Raw genomic sequence first — 19,059 nt, forward strand, 5'->3', positions numbered from 1 at the left:
CATAGATCTATTCAACCTGTTATTTTTCCCCTGTCAGGTTTTGGTCTGTTTCAGTAAAGTTGTTTTTAAGATTTCTTTATGTGTCAGAACTGGATTTTACAGCTATACATTTACTTGAGTACTTAGATAAAAATGTTTTACTCTGCTACATCTGGTCTTTACAAAGTAATAACTGTTTACAGCCACCTACAGCTGAACACAGCACATTTTCTTCTCATACAGAATTAATTATTAATTGTTTCATTCACTGCTGCGACCACATTTGCTTTAAATAATGAAAACACACAGTGCTGAATTATGTTACACTACACTTAGATTATATAATATTACACAACACATTTTACTTAAATGGATCAACTGTAAAACTGTCCTCCATCTCAGACATATAGAGAGATACATCTCATCTGTACATGCACACACCGTTATTTGCAAATGCACATTGGTATTTGCACAAAGGTTTTGTGATTTATTCAAATGGTTGGAAAGTTGCAAATGAAAGAATACCAATTTGTAAAAATATGTCACGTTTTGCATGTGGGTCTGTCATTAAATTTCTTTTGTAACTGAAGTTCTGTGTGTGAAAGTGTTGAATTTGCATTTGTGGATCATTCAACCTCAGCATTACAGAAGAGGATTAGGGCCACTGGAAAAAAACAGGTGCAATTTTTAATTTTTTTTTTTATTATTCTGAGAAAAAAGTCAGAATTCTGAGATTAAAGTCAGAATTCTGACTTTTTTCTCAATAATAAAAAAAATTTGACCTTTTTTTTTTTTCAGTGGCCCTAATCCTCTTCCGTACTAATCCTCTTTTGTAAAATATGATCAATTTCAGATCATTTTTCCATGAGGCACATGAAAAAGCAGACATTTGTGATAGAATCCAACATTTTCAGTATTTTCAGATTTGAGGAGGATCTAAATATCCACATGAGCCACTTTTGCAGTAAACTATTTTATACAATCATTCATCTTTTAAAATACACGTATCAGAGAAAGGAAAGGCCCAGGTTGTGGTTTGTTGTACTTCAAGTGGAGGCGTCTCTTCTTCTATGAATACATTTTTTTGTGCTGCTGGATTGAACATTTGATGCATAGTTTAGAAATTGTAAACTCCAAGCAATTTAACTTGTAGTTTTACAAATTCGAGAAATATTAAAACATGAAAAACAGTAAAATGGGATCAATAATACAGCAGGTCAACTTACTCTCTTCCCGGTTATTTCTGTTGCGTCTCATTTAACTGATTTCCCTGGTGGTGTTTTATTTGAGCCTGGGTGTGTTAAGTGTTCAGATGTCGACGTCCACGTGTTCACACACTCACCAACTGAGTCACATGTTCGAGCAGAGGGACACACGCGGCCAGAAAACTCTGCTCATTAACAAATGAGCAGAATGTCAATGATTGACACATACACACACACACACACAGTGATTATCTCATCCTGTAACTGCATCATCACCCCACGCTGCTCTACTCACACAGCTGCATCCCTTCATTCATGAAGTGAAAGTACTTGGACTCTTCAGGATGGAGGCTGTGGCACTTTTCTCTTTCACAGCATCAGCAGCTGATGAGATCAGTTTTCAGAAAGGAGACATTGTCAAGGTAAGTGTTTATGCGCGACATCTACTGAGGTGATCTGAAAATGCAGACGTACATATTTTCAGTGAGAGTAACTGTGCATGTATGTTGTAGGTGACAGATATGGAGGATGATTCGTACTGGTTCACAGCAGAGATCCAGGGGAAACGCGGCTTCGTGCCAGAGAACTACATTTCCCTTCTTCCTCATCCGTAAAAAAAATATTTATTGTATTTAAACTGAGCAAGAAAACCTGCAGAAGTACTGATATAAATTATACTGGTCTACTTAAAAAAACATTACCTGACTCAGATTAAATGTGCTAAATCTTCCAGACTTAAATAAGATGAATTGAGGAAAAATGACAAAAGTGCTGGTTATGTGATGTTTTCAATATATATGATATAAAAAAAAATATTTTATTCTTTTCTCCTCTAGCATTTTGCTTTTATTTCCTGCTGGATGTTACATTTATTTATGTAAAGTACACTGAATTACCTTTATGTATGAAATGCACTATATGAGTAAAGTTGCCCTTACTGTTTATTGTATCCAGTCAGAAAACCAATACAATCATATATGTGTTAAAGTTCCACAAAACTGATTCCAAACATCTAACCTGTTCTTCTTATTGCTAAATTCACTGGTTGACTTTATTTATTTATTTATTTATTTATTTTATTTTATTTTATTTTATTTTATTTTATTTTATTTTATTTTATTTTATTTCATTTTATTTTATTTATTTTTTTTTTTTTGGGGGGGGGTATTTTTGAAATTATCTGCCTCAGATTAAATGTGTTGAATCTTATATACTTTAAGAAGATGAATTGGATAAGAAATGACAAAAGTGATGTTTAGCTAATGTTTTCAATGAATATGATAAAGTGTATTACATATGTATTGGTTTGTCCGTTTATACATTAGATTTATAAATGTTCCAGCATAAAGACCCTATAAAGTGAATGTATTGTAATGTACAGACAGTGTTTTGAAGTAGATCTTTTAGCTTTGACACAAACATTCCTTTGGACTATAACCATTTTTATGATTAATTCTCACAATTTCACATTTTGATCCAAGACTGTATCTTGGAAACTACAGCCAACCAGCATTTGGACTGAATATTTCTTTATTAATGACTCAAACTTTCATTCTGGAGATGTTTTACTTGTAGACCGGTGTAATTGTCACTGCTATGTTTTCCATCCTCCACTTTTTTGTGTCTCCTTTAAGTTAAAACATGTTTATTTGTGACTCTTTGACCATTATAGACTCAATTTGAGGTTTAATAGTTCAGGCAATTTAGCTCAAATCAGAGAAATTGCAATTTAAATTTTATATTTATCTTTATGTTCCTGCGTCCAGACGATGGCAAATAATCAACCACGAATGGCTTCTACGTTTCTACATTTCCTAAACAGGCTGTTCAGCTTGGTTTTAATTTATTTGAGGGGAATTAATGATTATTTTTATTTGCATCACTGTGTGTCTTTCCATCATCCATCATATCACATTTAATAAACTAAGATGAAAACTGAGGAATGTAACAGAAACAGCCTGTGGAAATGTCATTCAAAGACCCATTTTTTTCTTTTACATTTACACTTTGACTATATTTTAGAGCGTGTGCAATGATGAAGCTGCATCAGTCCGTCTACTCTTTTTACAGTTTCTTCATTTCTACTGGAGTAAAGAATGCACCAGATATTAAAAGTAAACCGTTACACATTCAGTAACATTTTCAAGGTCCCAAAGAATTTTTTTTTTTTTTACACTGATGCTGAGTAAAAGGCGTTATCTGCTCTGATTCAGATCATTTGAAGATCCTGGCGCTAAAAGTACTGAAGTCACATTTTTGGACAATTCAAGTTGAGCATTTAAACATGTTGTGTTTGTTTAGCTAAGTCCAGCCTATAAATATTTTTTAGTAGACCTTTTTTTGTGGTTTCAGTGCTTTTAGCACTGGGGTCTTCATTTGGTGTCCCCTCCTAAACTTTTGGAGTCAATGTATCAGAAATCTATGGTAGCCCAGAGGTGCAACAGCCCAAAAAAATTATCCATAGAAGAAAAAAAAAAAGAGAACAGCCCAAATAATTATCCATTATAAGGGAAAAAAAGAGAACAGCCCAAAAAATTATCCACTGTAAGAAAAAAAAGAGAACAGCCCAAAAAATGATCCATTAGCCCAAACAATTATCCACTATGAGAAAAAAAGAGAACAGCCCAAAAAAATTATCCAGTATAAGAAAAAAAAAAAAAAAAAAAAATCATCAACTTTTTCAATTGACGGCTGAAGGCCATAAAAAATTTCAGCATATGCTTTTATTTTTTGTGGTGGCCTTAATTTTAAAGCAAGAGACCTTTTGGGTAAACAGCACCCCCTGAATTGAAAAGGTGGAGGATTTTTTTTTTTTTTTTTCTTATAGTGGATGATTTTTTTGGGTCGTTTGTTTTTCTTTTCTTATAGTGGATAATTTTTTGGGCTCTTCTCCTTTTTTTCTTATAGTGGATAATTTTTTAGGCCGTTCTCCTTTTTTTCTTATAGTGGATAATTTTTTGGGCTGTTCTCCTTTTTTCTTATAGTGGATAATTTTTTAGGCTAGTGGATCATTTTTTGGGCTGTTGCACCTCTGGGCCACCGTAAATCTAATTCAATCCAATCCAACTTTATTTGTAAAGCACTTCAAAACAACCATAGTGGACCAAAGTGCTGTACAGAAAAAATAAATAAAAATCCAAATAACAGAGTAAAATTCAAGATTAGATTAAAAGACACTGAACAACTGTAAAAATCAAATTTAAATTTTTTTTTTAAATTAAAAAATAAATAAATAAATAAATAAATAAAAATACAGAAGAATAGATAAAGCCTAAATAAAAGAATAAAATACAAGAACAGATTAAAACATAAAAAGCTGTACAATTAAAAACAACAACAAATGAGAACAATATAGCAATACCAAATAGAACAATTGAATAAAAATAATACATTCAAACATCTCATGTGGTTTCAAAAGCCAAGGAGAAAAGATGAGTTTTAAGAAGGGATTTAAAAACAGACAGTGAGGAGGCCTGTCTAATATGAAGAGGCAGATCGTTCCAACGTTTAGGAGCTTCTAGACGTTCTAGTGTCTTCTACTTGTGATTGGGATTCCACTGACCCAATATCCAATTTCTTGTTTAAATTTTCCACATTTAGTTTGTGCTCCCATGGGTATATCTGCCACTAAACTGGGTCTGGTCTCATTTAAGGTTTCAGTGTGAGCTGACATGGATCATGCACAGAAAATGCACTCACAATAATAGTTTGGAGCTTAATTTGACTTTGTTAGAAAACCACTTCTCTCAAAGGGCATGTGTAAGTTCAGACCAGGTCCTATGTGGGAAAAAAATGGAACTAAATGGGTTCTAAAAGTTAGAGTCAGTATTTATTGTGACCCCATGACAAGAAGCAGCACAAACCATTAGAGTTTGCTTGTAAACTCACCAGGGCTTTTCTGCATCTGAAGGTTAAACCACTGAGGAGGACGAGGTCATGTCTGTGTTGATGTTGTTTCTGTTTGTTTTGGTTTATTTGTAGCTGGTTTTCAGGACGCGTGTCCAGACTCGAAGCTGAACAGTATCTCCGTTGGCAGGACACGGGAGTTTTCCTGGTCAGAGAGAGCGAATCAGCTCCTGGAGAGTTTTCCCTGTCTGTAAGGTCAGTGAACGCACCACAAATGCGAAAACACAGACAACAGCAAAGTTTAGGAAAAGATGATCAAATCTGATGATGATTCAAGAATCAGTAGATTCACAAATAATAAGACAAATCAGATATAGTGTCATATTAATGTTTAGTAAAAATCAACTAATGCATGATGACATTATTATAGATGGATTAAAATGAGCTGCATGATCACATCTGCAACATTAAAGATGAACACGTTAACGTTGTGTCCAAAACTTAGGGTAGGGGCTCACAATGGGTCGCAGAGATGTCAAAAATTTAAAGGAAAAATATGATATGAGTAAATTCATTTTCCTACCTAGAATAGAAGAAGTGTTTTTTGGAAGAGTTTATGAATGTTGGTCTCAACAAAACTATGTAAAATACAGAGGAGCAGCATCAACTGGAAAAGGAATGATGTAGTGAGATGGACATAAGTTAAAAACAATTAAAAAAAAAAAAAAAAAAAAAAAAAAAAAAATCAAGGGAAATTGTTCAATAAGATAAGAATGATGTGAAAGATGTGCCAGGATAAAAATTATGAAAAACATGTATCATGACAAAATTAGGTAAAAAGATAGAAATTATGAAAAAAATAAAAAAACATAAAAAAGAAACATGTAACAAGATAAAAAATGAAGAAAGACAATGCAAATGATGTAAAACATGTAATAAGATAAAATAGATGTAACAAAATTAACATGATGTACAAGACATAACAAGATAAAAGCAGTGAAAAAGACAAATCCAGACCAAAATTATGCAACAAGATAAACATGACGTTAAAGATGTAACAACATAAAAATAAAAATATATATCTTTGTGAAATTATGTAATCAGCCCAGCTGTTTTTTGGCACCTGGTTGAACTCCAAAAAGCAGTTACATGAACAAACCACCCTGCAAACAACAGTAAAAACAAAAAAACAACAAGGAAAACGGTGATTAAAAAAAAAAAAAAAAGCCCAAACCGTCTATTTTTATAGTAAGTTGGTCTCCCTCACTGCTCTGTGCCCCCCCTTCCATTCCACTGGTGGCGGGGGGTGCACTGGGCATGCTCAGATGTCTATGGAAAGAACAAGGTCTATTCTATTACTTTGTTTTGAATTTTTTCCTATTGAGCAAACAGTTGAATCTTCATGAATATTTAACCCATACAGACCCAAACTGCCACTGGTGACTCAAACCATCTACTGATCTAAACTGTTTAATGCCTGTTGATCCACTAATCCTATCAATACATGTGAATAATTGGTGTAAAATGCAGTTTTTCATCTTTTTATGGTCATCAGATATGACCCATTTGGACGTTCAGAGGCTCCATAGTTACCATGGAAACACCATCACCTTCTACAACACTGATTCACCAGTAAAATCCATGGAGTTGGATCCATGACAGCGGATGGAGACACTTGGTTTTACATTCAGTTAGCAATGTCTTCACTGAAAAAGTAACTTTTTCTTAATTTTTCTCAGTTTTGATATAATTAACTTTGAATTTACTCTGAGTTTTCATGAACATCTACATGGTCTGTGAAATAAATATGGGAAAATACATGATTTATAACAAAAAATGCAAAATACAGAAGATAATATTATTTGAAAAAAAAATTGGTGATAAATCAGTTAAGAACGGTAGAAATAGAGAAAAATTCATATGGAAACTGCCACAAACGTAGCACTGGGGTTTTATGGGTTAAAATAAACCATACATTCAGAGCGCTCACCACTGACATGTCAGGGGTTAAAGGGTTGAAAGGCCGATCTCTACCTCTGCTTATGACTCTAATACGTCTGTAACCTTTTCAGTTCTAGCGTTTTTTTAGTGCTGCTGCTACTTTTACTCAAGTACTACGTCTGAGTTCATCCTTCATCGCTGCCTCATGTTACGATACAGCAGTGAGATGTTTGTTTTCCATGGGTTCCGTCCTCCACGTGTCTCTGAGTGTGTGTCAGTGTAAGACAGGGAGGGGCTCGACTATTTCTATTCTACATGAACCCATTGCACTAAAAATACTTCGACCTCACACACAGTAAGAGCGTGTGCATGAGGAAGAAGAGGAGGAGGAGGAATTTGGGTCACCAGAGTGACGTGGGACACATTTAATCATTGAGGATAAATTAAATGTGTTCAATAATCAGGACATTATGCAACGCACAAAGTCTTTAATTAAACACTGGTACATTATGCAAGTGACAACACAAACATACAGGCACGTATTGTTCTCCAGGTTAAAGGTGCAACATCTGTCTGCCTGCGAGGGATCACAGTCGACATGAGCAGAGTCAAGTGGTTTATTTATGTACTTATCCACTCAGAGTCATACTCTAAACGACCACTAGGGGGTAGTAGTGCTCAAGCTCAGTTGTATGTAGCTCCTACTGTTTGGAAGCTGCAGCACAGACATGTTCTACCAAACTAGTGTCTGCTACGACTAACATAGCTTATTAAAACATGATAGCATATTACATAACAACATTTTCACATAAATACATCATATCATAACTCATCTAGTTTCCTGTTTTTCATTCTGTTATAATTTCCACTCACATCTGCAGCCTCACATTTGGACTTTACATATTGTAAGTCAGTTAATGGCTTGAATTTTTCCAGAAAGTCCAGTCTTACTTTAGTGTTAGGTTTGTGGAATCCCTCAACCCATAAAGACCCAAACATCCAACATCCAACTGACCAAAAGAATCTACTGATCTAAAATATTTAATCCCTGTCCTATCAATACATGTATGTAATTGGTGTAAAATGCAGTTTGTCATCTTTTCATGGCCATCAGATATGACCCATTTGGACGTTGAGTGAATGTGGAAACACCATCATCTTCTACAACATTGATTCACCAGTAAAACACAAGGATTTTGATCAATGACAGTGGATGGAAATGCTTGGTTTATGTTCAGTTAATGATATATTTTACTGACAAAAATAATCAATTTTTCAGCAGTTTTCTCTGTTTTTGATGTAATAACCCTGAACTTTAATTTGAGCTTTTATGAACATCTCAGTGAACATGATAAGTGAATTAAATTTAGGAAAATACATGCAAAATACATACATCTTCTACAACATTGATTCACCGGTAAAACCCGTTACCATTACCATTGTTAGTATGTAATTATTGTTGAAATATATTGTATTATAAGTTATGCAGACTATCAGTTAGATAGTTACTATAATATGCATCAGTTTTCCTTATCTGTTTAGTGTCTGTTATTTACATTGTTAGGACTTTAAACAGATGTAACTTTATCATTAAGGAAGCAAAAGTAATGAGTTATGTTGTTTAAATGAGAGGTGGGGGTGGGATTTAATAAGTTTTCTTCTTCCCACTCCTTTTTGAGCAATACATATTGAATTTATTTTGTTATTACTAGTGTACATGGTAATTGCTATATTGTTTTGATCACCTTTATTTATTTATGTATGCATTTGCTCTGATATTAGATCCTTGTACACATAAAAATACTGGTTTTTCTTCTGCTCGAAACAAATAGAAAAAAACGACATTAGTTGACAACATTTGTTTTTGTGTTATTGATATGTTTGCTGAAAAAGTCTCTTCTTCTTCAGTTTTCTCTCTTTTGATACAATAACCCTCAACTTTACTCTGAGCTTTAATGAACATCTACATAATCAGTGAATTAAACAGAAGAAAATACCTGATTTTCACAGAAAAATGCAAAATACAGAGGGTAATATTATAACAAATGGTGATAAATCAATTAAGAAAGGTAGAGAGAAAAAATAATTTGGGAACTGCTACAAAAGTAGCACTGGGTCTTTATGGGTTAATATAGAAAGGACGGACAACATTCATGTGTCCAAATGATACTTTTAAGTAAGTATTGGCTGTAGAGCTGAAACGATTAATCGAATTAATCAACTCGAATTGATCAAAAAAATTATGTGATTACAATTTTGCTTAATCAGAGCTTCATTTCCTTCATTTCACTGCCGCTAAACATTGGTTCCACTGTTGTGTTTCACACAGACGTTTATTGTGATGCACACGACACCAGGATTATGACAAAATCGTATGGATCCAAATTTGTTGAAGATTGCAGTGCACATATTTTTTTGTAGATGTCATTATATTTCTCCATCTCCTCTTTCAGCTCTTGGTATTTGTCACACTTCCCATGTTTGTTCTCTGATGTTGCTCTCACTTGGGAATATTCATGGAACAGGGCAGAGAACATCGATTTATTTATTTATTTAGATATGGATATTTTTATATATCCTTTTATAAGTTGTTTTTCATTTTCAGATATGTCTTTTTCAAATGTTAACTTTTTTTTTTTTTTTTGCTTGATCCAATACAGCGCAGAAAAGACTTTATTTCATCTTTTCTGTTGCTGTACCAAGGGACTTATGGGTTTGATGGGAGGTTTTAAGTTGGTTATCGTCTGCAAGTTCACCACTAGATGTCACTAAATTTGACACACTGAACCTTTAACTCAGAGAACTACTGAAAATGAGGGTTTGTCTCAGGGTTCAGAGGTAGTTTTGTGAATGTGCTCTGAACTGAGGACAGTTTTCTAGTGGGACTCCTTATCACTCATCATCTGATTATGTCTTAGTGTTCATGTGACAGCTTTTCACACGTCAAAACCAACTATGGATCTTTTTTATTTTCACAGCTCAACTCAGAGTTCCTGTCATTTTTTCTTCTAGTCTTTCATGTTTTCTGATTTCAGTTCAGCTTTGAAATTGCACAGTTTTTGCTGAATATTTGGCTGAACTGAACTTGTCATTTTTATTGTTTATTTCTTCTCAAATTCAGAATTTTAAAAAAAATCAAGCTTTTAAAATCTCTCATGTTTTTATTTCATTTATTTCGGTCAACAACTATTTTTTCACTGCTGTGTTTTGTTCTAGTGCCCTATATTTCCCGATTCACTTGGTTTTAGATGACATGTTTAAAAGCAACCTGACTTCCTCTGAGCTGACTGATGTGTTATTGACATGTGCATGTATAAGTGTTGACACTTGGAGATCCAGGTTCTCATGCAGAGGTTTGCGGTCTCTTTTCTCACCGTGGCAGAGGTATGCATGCAGCTAATTAGAATTCCTAAACAGCCTGTTAGACGAATGCAGATGAAGAGAACTAACAGCAGAAGGTGTGAGGTCATGGAGGAGCATACACACCTCTTTTTATGAATCTTTTCAGTGTGCCTTGTTTGTTTGTTTGTTTGTTTGTTTGTTTGTTTGTTTGTTTGTTTGTTTGCAGTTACGGTGACAGAGTGGAGCATTTCCGAGTTCTTGAGGGGGGCGGTCAGTACTGCATCTGGGATGAGTCCTTCTGCTCCCTGAACCGCCTGGTGGATTTCTACAGGACCCACAGCATCGCGGTGGAGAAGGTGGTCTTCCTCAGAGACAGTCCTTCAGACACATCCTCCCCTGGTCGGAACCCGTATCCCAACCCTTATAAAAGCAGCTCCCAGGAGCTCCAGTCCTCATCCAAGGACAGGAAGGCCTCCCCACATCTGCTTGAACCAGTTTTGGAGGTTTGATCAGTCAATTTATTTTCATATGGAGCTTCGTTCATGCTAAAAGCTAAAAAACAAAACATGGTTTATAACTGTGATGTGATTCACTAACAAAATGGTTTGGAATACAAATACAAACCATACTAATCACTTGAATATATACTATATTTTTAATAAACCCTCCCTCTGAAATGATCACAACATGTTACAGGTAAAATATATATCGGCTAAAATTTGCATAGAGGTCTTATTTATGTCTTTGTGCATAAGAAATCAATATAAGTGAATCCCCAAAGGAACTCTGTGTTGGTAAATGCAAGTTATGCAAATGTACAGGATTTCAGTTCTGTTCAACATGTTGATGGTCATATGAACGATGTTTTCAGGTCAAAAATGTCCAATTTCATCATAATTAATACTATATTTTCATGTCACAAATGGCCAAGTTATATTTTAACTGAATTTACCTGAAAAACAAATATTCTATTCTTTTAGATTCCCGTTTTTCTTACAAGATTATATACTACATATCACATGTTTTATTTTTACAGGTTGCAATATGGAGTATGGTGCTGATCCATCCTGCTTATGTTACGGGAATACATACATGAAGAATGTCACACGTCACTTTTTAAATCAACAGTTTTCTAATAATAAGCATTTTTATGAAGAAATAACAATTCTATATTGTTATTTACTCTTTAGTATGATGATAAACTATACAATAAATAATTATGATACTAGTTTTTGCACAGGGATCATTTGTGGAAACAGTGACATGGCTGCCGAGCATCAGTATGATGGGATCCACAACAACCATGTCACATCCGTCCACTGCCACATTTTGTGTTTTTGTGTCAGCTGGTATTGTTTTAGATCCACAATACTAACATTTATAAATAAGAGGATAATTAGCAATTGTAAGTATATAAGTTTATTATTAATAAAGTAGTGGTACTGACCAGATCATCATGGGTAATGTCACGTCCGTCCACCAGCAAAAGTTTTCACATACACGTGCTATTCAAAATCCAATATTTCTGAAAATAGAGCTTCCACTGTCAAATAATGTCAGTAGTCTGTGCACAAATGTATTAGCATTATTTCAACACAGTTCAATGCATTTCTTACAACTTTTTTTTTTGACAAAAATGGCCACTCATTTGACCCCCTAAGTAAATTTTAGCCTATATACATATACTTATTATTGGACTCTTAAGACAACCTTCCTGCTAAGTTTATGCTGATGATTTTCTCCCCAATGTTTTGAGTGTTTCACCTCCACAACAGCAGGTGGTGCTACGGAGTTAAAATACACATGCTGATGTGGTCTTCTATGTCCAGGTCTGCAGAGAGCTGAAGTTCTACCCCTCTAGAAAAAATATTTACATTGGTCAATAGTGAGAGACAAATAATTCTTTGAGTCTAATCGAACTATGCCATTATTTACACATATGATGTTTGTTGATTTAAAAGATGATTTTATAGACCATAAAGGTCAGTCTGTTGAAAAGATAAAAAATAAAGTAACATGTAGTTTTGAGTGAAACAGCTTAATGGACTGCATACATGTCAATAATACAAAAATGCACATTACTCGGAAAATTTTACCTCGTATTTTGAGATTTAGGTGAAAAAGTCTTAAAAGAGATGAACCTGACAACCTCACAAATTCAATTTCTTATTGATTCTTGATAGAACATGCTGGTGAGATACAGGCACATTGGTCCTTTTTTTTCACATAGCAAAACAGAGTGAAAATGGTCTCAGTCAGGAAGGGTGGAGGCTGTCTAGTGGAAAGATTATTCTGACAGAGTACATCCTGTGATCTAGATTATGCAGAGCTCTGTCAAAATCAGACCTGATATTTTAAAGTAATATTTAAGCTTTGCCCTACTGAATAACACCCCATCCTCTGCCTCTGGGTTTATCCTATAGATGCTGAGATTTGAGTTCTGTTAAGTGAACTCAACACTGGTGCTTTTAGTCTGTGAAGCACATCTTAGCTTGGTTGTACTTTTCCTGAAATATTGGAAATGAGTATATTTTGTATTTGCAAAAAGAGGGGGTAGTGTTTTGTATTTGTTAATCAAAGTGTGTTAGTGATTTGGATGGTATTTGTAGGTTTTGGAAGGAAAGTTTCAGCATATATGTATTCTTCACAGCCAGCCTTTACTTCTGTATCTGTGACTGTGTTCTGGTGTTTTTGTGAAGAAACCCCGTCTGGCCCATGCCCTCTGCGACTACACTCCCCCTCAGCGAGCTTACCTCCACTTCCTGCGTGGGGACATCATCGACCTGCTGGACTGCTCCACGCCGCTGACCTGGAGAGGACGCTGCCGTGGACGGGTGGGAATCTTTCCAGCAGAGTACGTCCAGCCGCTGTACCACTGACACCATATCAACCTAAAGACCTTCGTGACCACAGCTGCATCAGGCTGCGGTGACTCAACAAACATCAGTTGACTAAAACATTATGACTTCAAGTCACCTATCAAGAAAAAGCGCCAAACCCTCATTTCTTCCATCTTCTTAAAGTGAAAATTTGGCTATTAAATACAAATATCTTTGGATTATTTATTTACTATTTATTTATTTTTGCCATTGACTAAACTATACAACTGACTAAACAATGTAAAACTCCTCTTTTGAGCTGAGCTTTGTTGTGTTCCGTTGCACCAGCTTGCACTGATAATATATCAAATATGTTTGTTTTTTTTCCACTTGTGTATCCTCCTACCTCTACTTAAATGTAAGTCAAGTGTACCAATACCAAATAAAGACTGATATTATCTAGAAATGTTTGTTTATTTTCAACATGAACACATGCAGGTTTGATGATGTATCTTTACATTTATTTGAGAAATCATAATAAAGAAAAAAACATTTCATAGACAAGATGCTGATATATTGTGTCCCACTGAATGAATTTCTCTCATGAAATGAAAATATGCCTGTTACACGACAACTTAACCTCTTTAAAAGCTGAGGTCATGGGATTTAACATCCAAATGCCAGAAGAAATGCATAAAATCCCTGATTTTCAGTCATAAAAAAATACAAGTGACACAGCTGAACACAAGGAAAAAGAGTCTGATTAGCTACAAGTAAAAGTTTCCTCAGTTTGTACAATTGAAAAATACAAGCAACACCTAAAACAAAGCTTTAAATAATTTTGAGCATGAAGAGTAGGTTAAATCACAAACACAACACATAAATCTACAGTGTAAATGGGAAATATTAGAGAATGTAATGTTATGTAATTTTAGCTACAGATTGCATTGTCTGTAAAAGTAACTGGATATTTGTGCTGGGTTATTGACAGAAACTTATTTTTAATTCATGCCAATTATTATGTTGTGGAAGGTGTCTATTAGGGAAGCTTTAAGCAATACTTTAGCAAATATTTTCACTAATATGTCATCGGCAACAGCAGGTGGCAATATGACAAAAGTGTCTGTATTATACACACACTATTGAGTTCATTTTCAGACATTATGTGGATGAAATTATGCTAATAATACCTATGTTTATGTAATGTCTGTAGCCAAAACCAGCTGAACTGAGGCCAAGGTGAGACAAAGACAGAATCAAACACCAAATGTGTGAAGCTTTTTGGTAGAACTTTACATTAGAACTCGACAATGTTATGGTAATGATTTGGTAATATATAGGTAATAAAGTCATTATAATATGAATCTACTGAAATAATAACCATATAATATCTCCTGTCATTCAACGTCCTATTTGGTTCTGGCCTCTTGATGTTTGGTTTAATGTGAATCTACACTGAGATTAAATAAAAACAGAGATTTTGCACTTTGCAGTCTGATTCATTCTTATTAAGGAGAAACTACCACAAGTGTATCCAGGTCCACATCAACACGTCAAACAAAAAGGAGGTTTGGAGAATAAGGGAAGATTATTTTTAAGCGTTATATATGATAATGATCATTTTTATCTCCGAAAATGTCCTTGATTATTATCAAAGATATTGGAGTATTATTATTATTCATTTGGAAATGACATGGTATTACTACTTTAATTTTATGTTTTATCAAACCATTACCTCACTATTAGCATGTTATAACTGAGCTATAATGTACAGTACAACCAGTTTTTCCACATATTTAACAAATTATTGGATGATGTGGCCACAGCACTTCTTCAGCGAGACAGTTTTCAAGAGTCTTTCCTGTTGTGTCCAGAGTTGTTTCCATTTCTTCAATATGTGCGCAGAGATCTCATAAGAATAGCGATCATCTTTAGGGTGGATAAACTCCTAGAGGAGTTTAGGTTTCCAATGTCTAACTGAATCAAGAATAGAAGTTTTATACCTCAGAGAAATGTTTGGGATATTTTTCAGAGTGATGATGGATCCTAAATGAATCAGAGGTAGATCAGTTTTACACTGACAGTTGTAGGGTTGACTGGTTTGGAAATAAAATTCAGTCTAGTTTGTCCCTGACTGAGAGTAGATCAAGTAAACATCCAAAATGAGATCCAAACTCTCATAGCAGCCTTAATACCAAGACTCATTTCTATCACCCATGACATCAGCAGCTACAAAATACACTCTGTTGACTAATGCCTCCCTACAGGAATCAAGCCATAATAAACTAAAACAGCCCAAAATGTAATGGAACCAACATAATTGTATCCTTATATAATGTCTGAAAATACAATTAAAAGGTGGCGTACTGTTTGACAGAGCAGATTTTGGCACGAATTGACTATATCATAGACCAGTGGCGCCACCTGGTGTTGTGGAGGCACAATGAATGACCCTAAATGTAGCGCAATGATTCTGTGAATAGTCATGATGGGTTTTTTTTTGTCTCAGAAAGATTAGATTTTTTAATATATGAAACATGTAGTTTGTGTGCATTTGTTAAAGATATGTTTGTAGTTGCAAAAGAAAAAGTGATAGTTTGTTTATTGTGTTTTCTATTTGTTTTATGACCATAAAAATCTAATTATTGCTGGGTTTTGGCAAGAAATTAACTCCATCTTTATTGTCCATGTGAAGGATCTTAGAAATTCATGTCTCTCGTGAAGGTAATCTGAGGTGAAATCTGAGCAAAGACAGTCCCAGTTTGTTTCCTCACCCTCATACATGTAGATAAGTCAGCTGGCAGAGTTTCTAGTTCATGGTGACTGGCTGGAGTTCAGCAGGACGGGTGAGGCAGGATGTCGAATCTGATCCCTCCACTCAGGCAAAGTACGCGTAGAGAAAAATGTTAATGCTGACCAGCAGGAGTGCATTAACACAGCAGAACCTAGACCAGAACACACTCTCCCTAACACTGGGAATCCTGGGAGCTGGAGTCTCCTCTGAGTGTCTCGCTGCTGACATACACAAGCCGGCCCCCTGACCACATGTGATCCGCCTCCCTGGATCAGAGCCTGCAACAACACACACAGAAGACACACAGGAAATGTGTGGGCATAAATGAGTGTCTGTCACATGACGGCTGCTGCTTTTATTCCATGTGGCTCAAATATTCAGGCTCTTACCCTGGGAGCTACGGTGGCTGACAGAGGACACTTTCTGTAGAGGAATTTCTCTTTGTGGCACTTCAGTCAGAGTCCACCAGGTCAGATTACACACCTGGGACAAAAAGACCAAATGCACCTAAGGAACTAGTTCATGTTCAGCAAAAATATGATGTATTTTCATTTTGTCAGTCATGAATTTAAGCTTATGTTGAAAAACCTTGACAGAACTGTATGGACTATATATTAATTCATCATTTGTAGTCACAGAAAAATGCCAGAATGCGAAAATACACACTTTCCCTCAACAGCTCTGTCCTCTCAGTCCTAGTCAAAGGACTAAATATAACCTTAGGTGACATAATGTCACCTCAGTCTGCTATGTAAACATGAAGCCTACATATCACTGTTAAGGAAACAGTAGAGTCGTGTCCAAACTCTTACAGATGTCATCTAACCCGAAAGAATTTATGAAAAAAATGAAGCCTTTTGCCACGTCCTAAATTTTCTACAGTCTTTAAACAGATCATGGTGAAGATAAAGGTCAGAGGTCATGTTTCTTTTCAGATTATTTGAATTATAATATGCTGAAGTATTTATGGAATTTCAGTTCAATGACGCCAAAACAACAGAAGCTTTAAGGGCAAGTATTCATCTGTAATGAAACACATAGTAAATGCGACTTGTAACATTGGCTGTAGGATATGATTCACATCATTTTCATAGTCATCAGACCATTCAGTGACCCCTCATTCCCTGTGAAAAGAGCATCATCATCCTGAGAAAGACCTCCACTCATCTAATTCTAAAGGGATTCATTAGTCTGATTCACAGGAAAGAGCCTTTTGTAATAATCCAACCACTGGTCTCCTCTCCCACTATCTTTTCCAAGTGTAGTTATGAGCTGAAAATGGCAGATTCTGATGAACATTTGGATCTTGTAATAAGACAGGTTTGCTTGGTTCTTTGTAATATTTTGTTTTGCAGGGATTTTGCCTTTTTAAAGCCAGGGCTCAATTCATTACATTCAAACATTCCACCAAAACAAGTTCCCCCTGACACCCTCAACAAAGGCATTGTCCTTGTACCTTTGGCTTACTGCCACCCAGGATGACTTTGAATGGTTTTCAGAAACAAAAACCTGAGTTTTTTTCCCCATTTCTAGAATGTCTCCAGTGCTGGCACAACACTAACTACGTCTGACACTTGAGATTTATCAGAAAGCCTTTTTTTAGTTCGTTTACAGGCTGTGTGACGTAAGGCCGTCAGATCTTTAAATAAACATCAACTTTATCCTTTTATGGGTGCATAAGACTATTTGTACTGTTCTGTGAGACTTAACTCTGCGGAAGATTGTTGGTCTTTTGGATTTAGACAGACACGGCCTCTTGATATCACATAGTCAGGTCAAACTTCAGTTAATCAGCTCACAGTTGTACAGCTGCCAGTTCCCTCAAATCCATCTTGTGTTTTATTTCCAGTTGATAACACTACAGGTGCATTAACAGTCAACCCGCTCTATTGTTATTTACTGTATCTATGCAGACACACCTGTTCATGGCTGGGTGGTGGTGTGAGCAGTGACACAATAGCAACAACAATAGCAGTCAGGCCACAGAGCAGGATGGCGAAGTGCAGGTAGTGGACACCTCGCAGCACTGCCGGTGCAGAGTCCACAACGCCGCATCTGGGTGGGGGGAAAGCGAACTCCAGCACCATCCTACAGACCCCCACCACCAGTCCAACCATCAGGCCCCAGAATGCACCCTGAAAACACATTCAAACACACCAATGTACAAACACATTGCAATGCATTCCTAAGATCAAGGTCCTGCTCCAGGTCACAGATGGGTGTGTTCACTGAAAACACTCTCACTTTTCCCAACATGAGAATCTGTCATTGTCATGTCACTCCTCAGTTAAATACACACACGTGTAATGGCACAAATACCTGTGTCTGCTTCTTTGTTCAAAGAATGCGACCTGTGCGGTTCGACTCAGTCATGTAAAAAATACTCAACATATATACTTCTCATACTATTCTTAACAGTTTTTTACTTCTAAAGTTTCCAATCCTGGCTCTTACTCTCTTCACTTCAAAACAATTATCTCTGAATGTCTTGGAATGTTTTATTTTTCTTTCAAGCAGCACATGAGTAAAAACAACATTAACAGTTAACATTGTTGTACAAATGCCAACAATTGCAGAACAGTCTGTTTTTCAGTTTCATGTTTATACTCAAACATTTTAAAACTTCACACTTCATTTTAGGGATCTTATTTTTGTCAAAGTGAAAAAGAAAGAAAGAGACTTCCACTGCACGTGCTGATGATAATGACACAAACGACAAGTTAAATACTGGTTTGATAAGTTATGCATGACGCTGGTTCACAGAATAGACTTGTCATGTACAGTTAATAGGTCTGTTTATTCTCTGCTGAGTCTGGTGTGCCAGACTCAGTCAGATGACACATACAGGGTAGTCACATCTGCCCTTTGACCCCGTGAGTCAATACCTTTAGGACTGTTAAAACAGAATGCATACTGTGTTTATGTGAACAAATAAAAAGATCAACGCGTTTATGGTACAGACCATTCTGTGCAGCTGATCTTTCAAGTTAACTTCCTCTAAGTCTAAAGAGAGTACGTATGAGTGTGACTTTTCTAAGCCACAGTTAACAAAATCATCTCATTGAAATCCTAAATACATGAAGAAGTAGAAGAAGAAGAAGAGGAAATGGGGAGAAGGAGACTCCTTTTACAA

General features: G+C 35.6%; 2 protein-coding genes across 2 annotated transcripts in view; one reads left to right on the forward strand and one right to left on the reverse strand.

The window, feature by feature from the left end:
* The first annotated feature begins 1,427 nt into the window (after positions 1-1,427).
* LOC115424620 (GRB2-related adapter protein-like) lies at positions 1,428-13,690 on the forward strand. The gene is made up of 5 exons (XM_030141993.1): positions 1,428-1,606; positions 1,697-1,794; positions 5,166-5,285; positions 10,540-10,816; positions 13,013-13,690. The coding sequence occupies exons 1-5, from the start codon at positions 1,529-1,531 to the stop codon at positions 13,190-13,192; spliced, it is 753 nt and encodes a 250-aa protein (XP_029997853.1). The 5' UTR covers positions 1,428-1,528; the 3' UTR covers positions 13,193-13,690.
* slc5a10 (solute carrier family 5 member 10) overlaps positions 13,637-19,059 on the reverse strand; it is a 33,383-nt gene continuing 27,960 nt past the window's right edge. The window contains exons 13-15 of the mRNA XM_030141982.1: positions 17,846-18,061; positions 16,316-16,409; positions 13,637-16,204 (exon numbers count right to left, since the gene is read on the reverse strand). Coding sequence (XP_029997842.1) covers positions 16,011-16,204; positions 16,316-16,409; positions 17,846-18,061 — 504 coding nt within the window. The 3' untranslated portion in view covers positions 13,637-16,010. The remainder of the gene's footprint in view (positions 16,205-16,315; positions 16,410-17,845; positions 18,062-19,059) is intronic.

This window comes from Sphaeramia orbicularis, chromosome 1 (genome assembly GCF_902148855.1).
Source record: "Sphaeramia orbicularis chromosome 1, fSphaOr1.1, whole genome shotgun sequence".
In the NCBI taxonomy this organism is placed as follows: Eukaryota; Metazoa; Chordata; class Actinopteri; order Kurtiformes; family Apogonidae; genus Sphaeramia; species Sphaeramia orbicularis.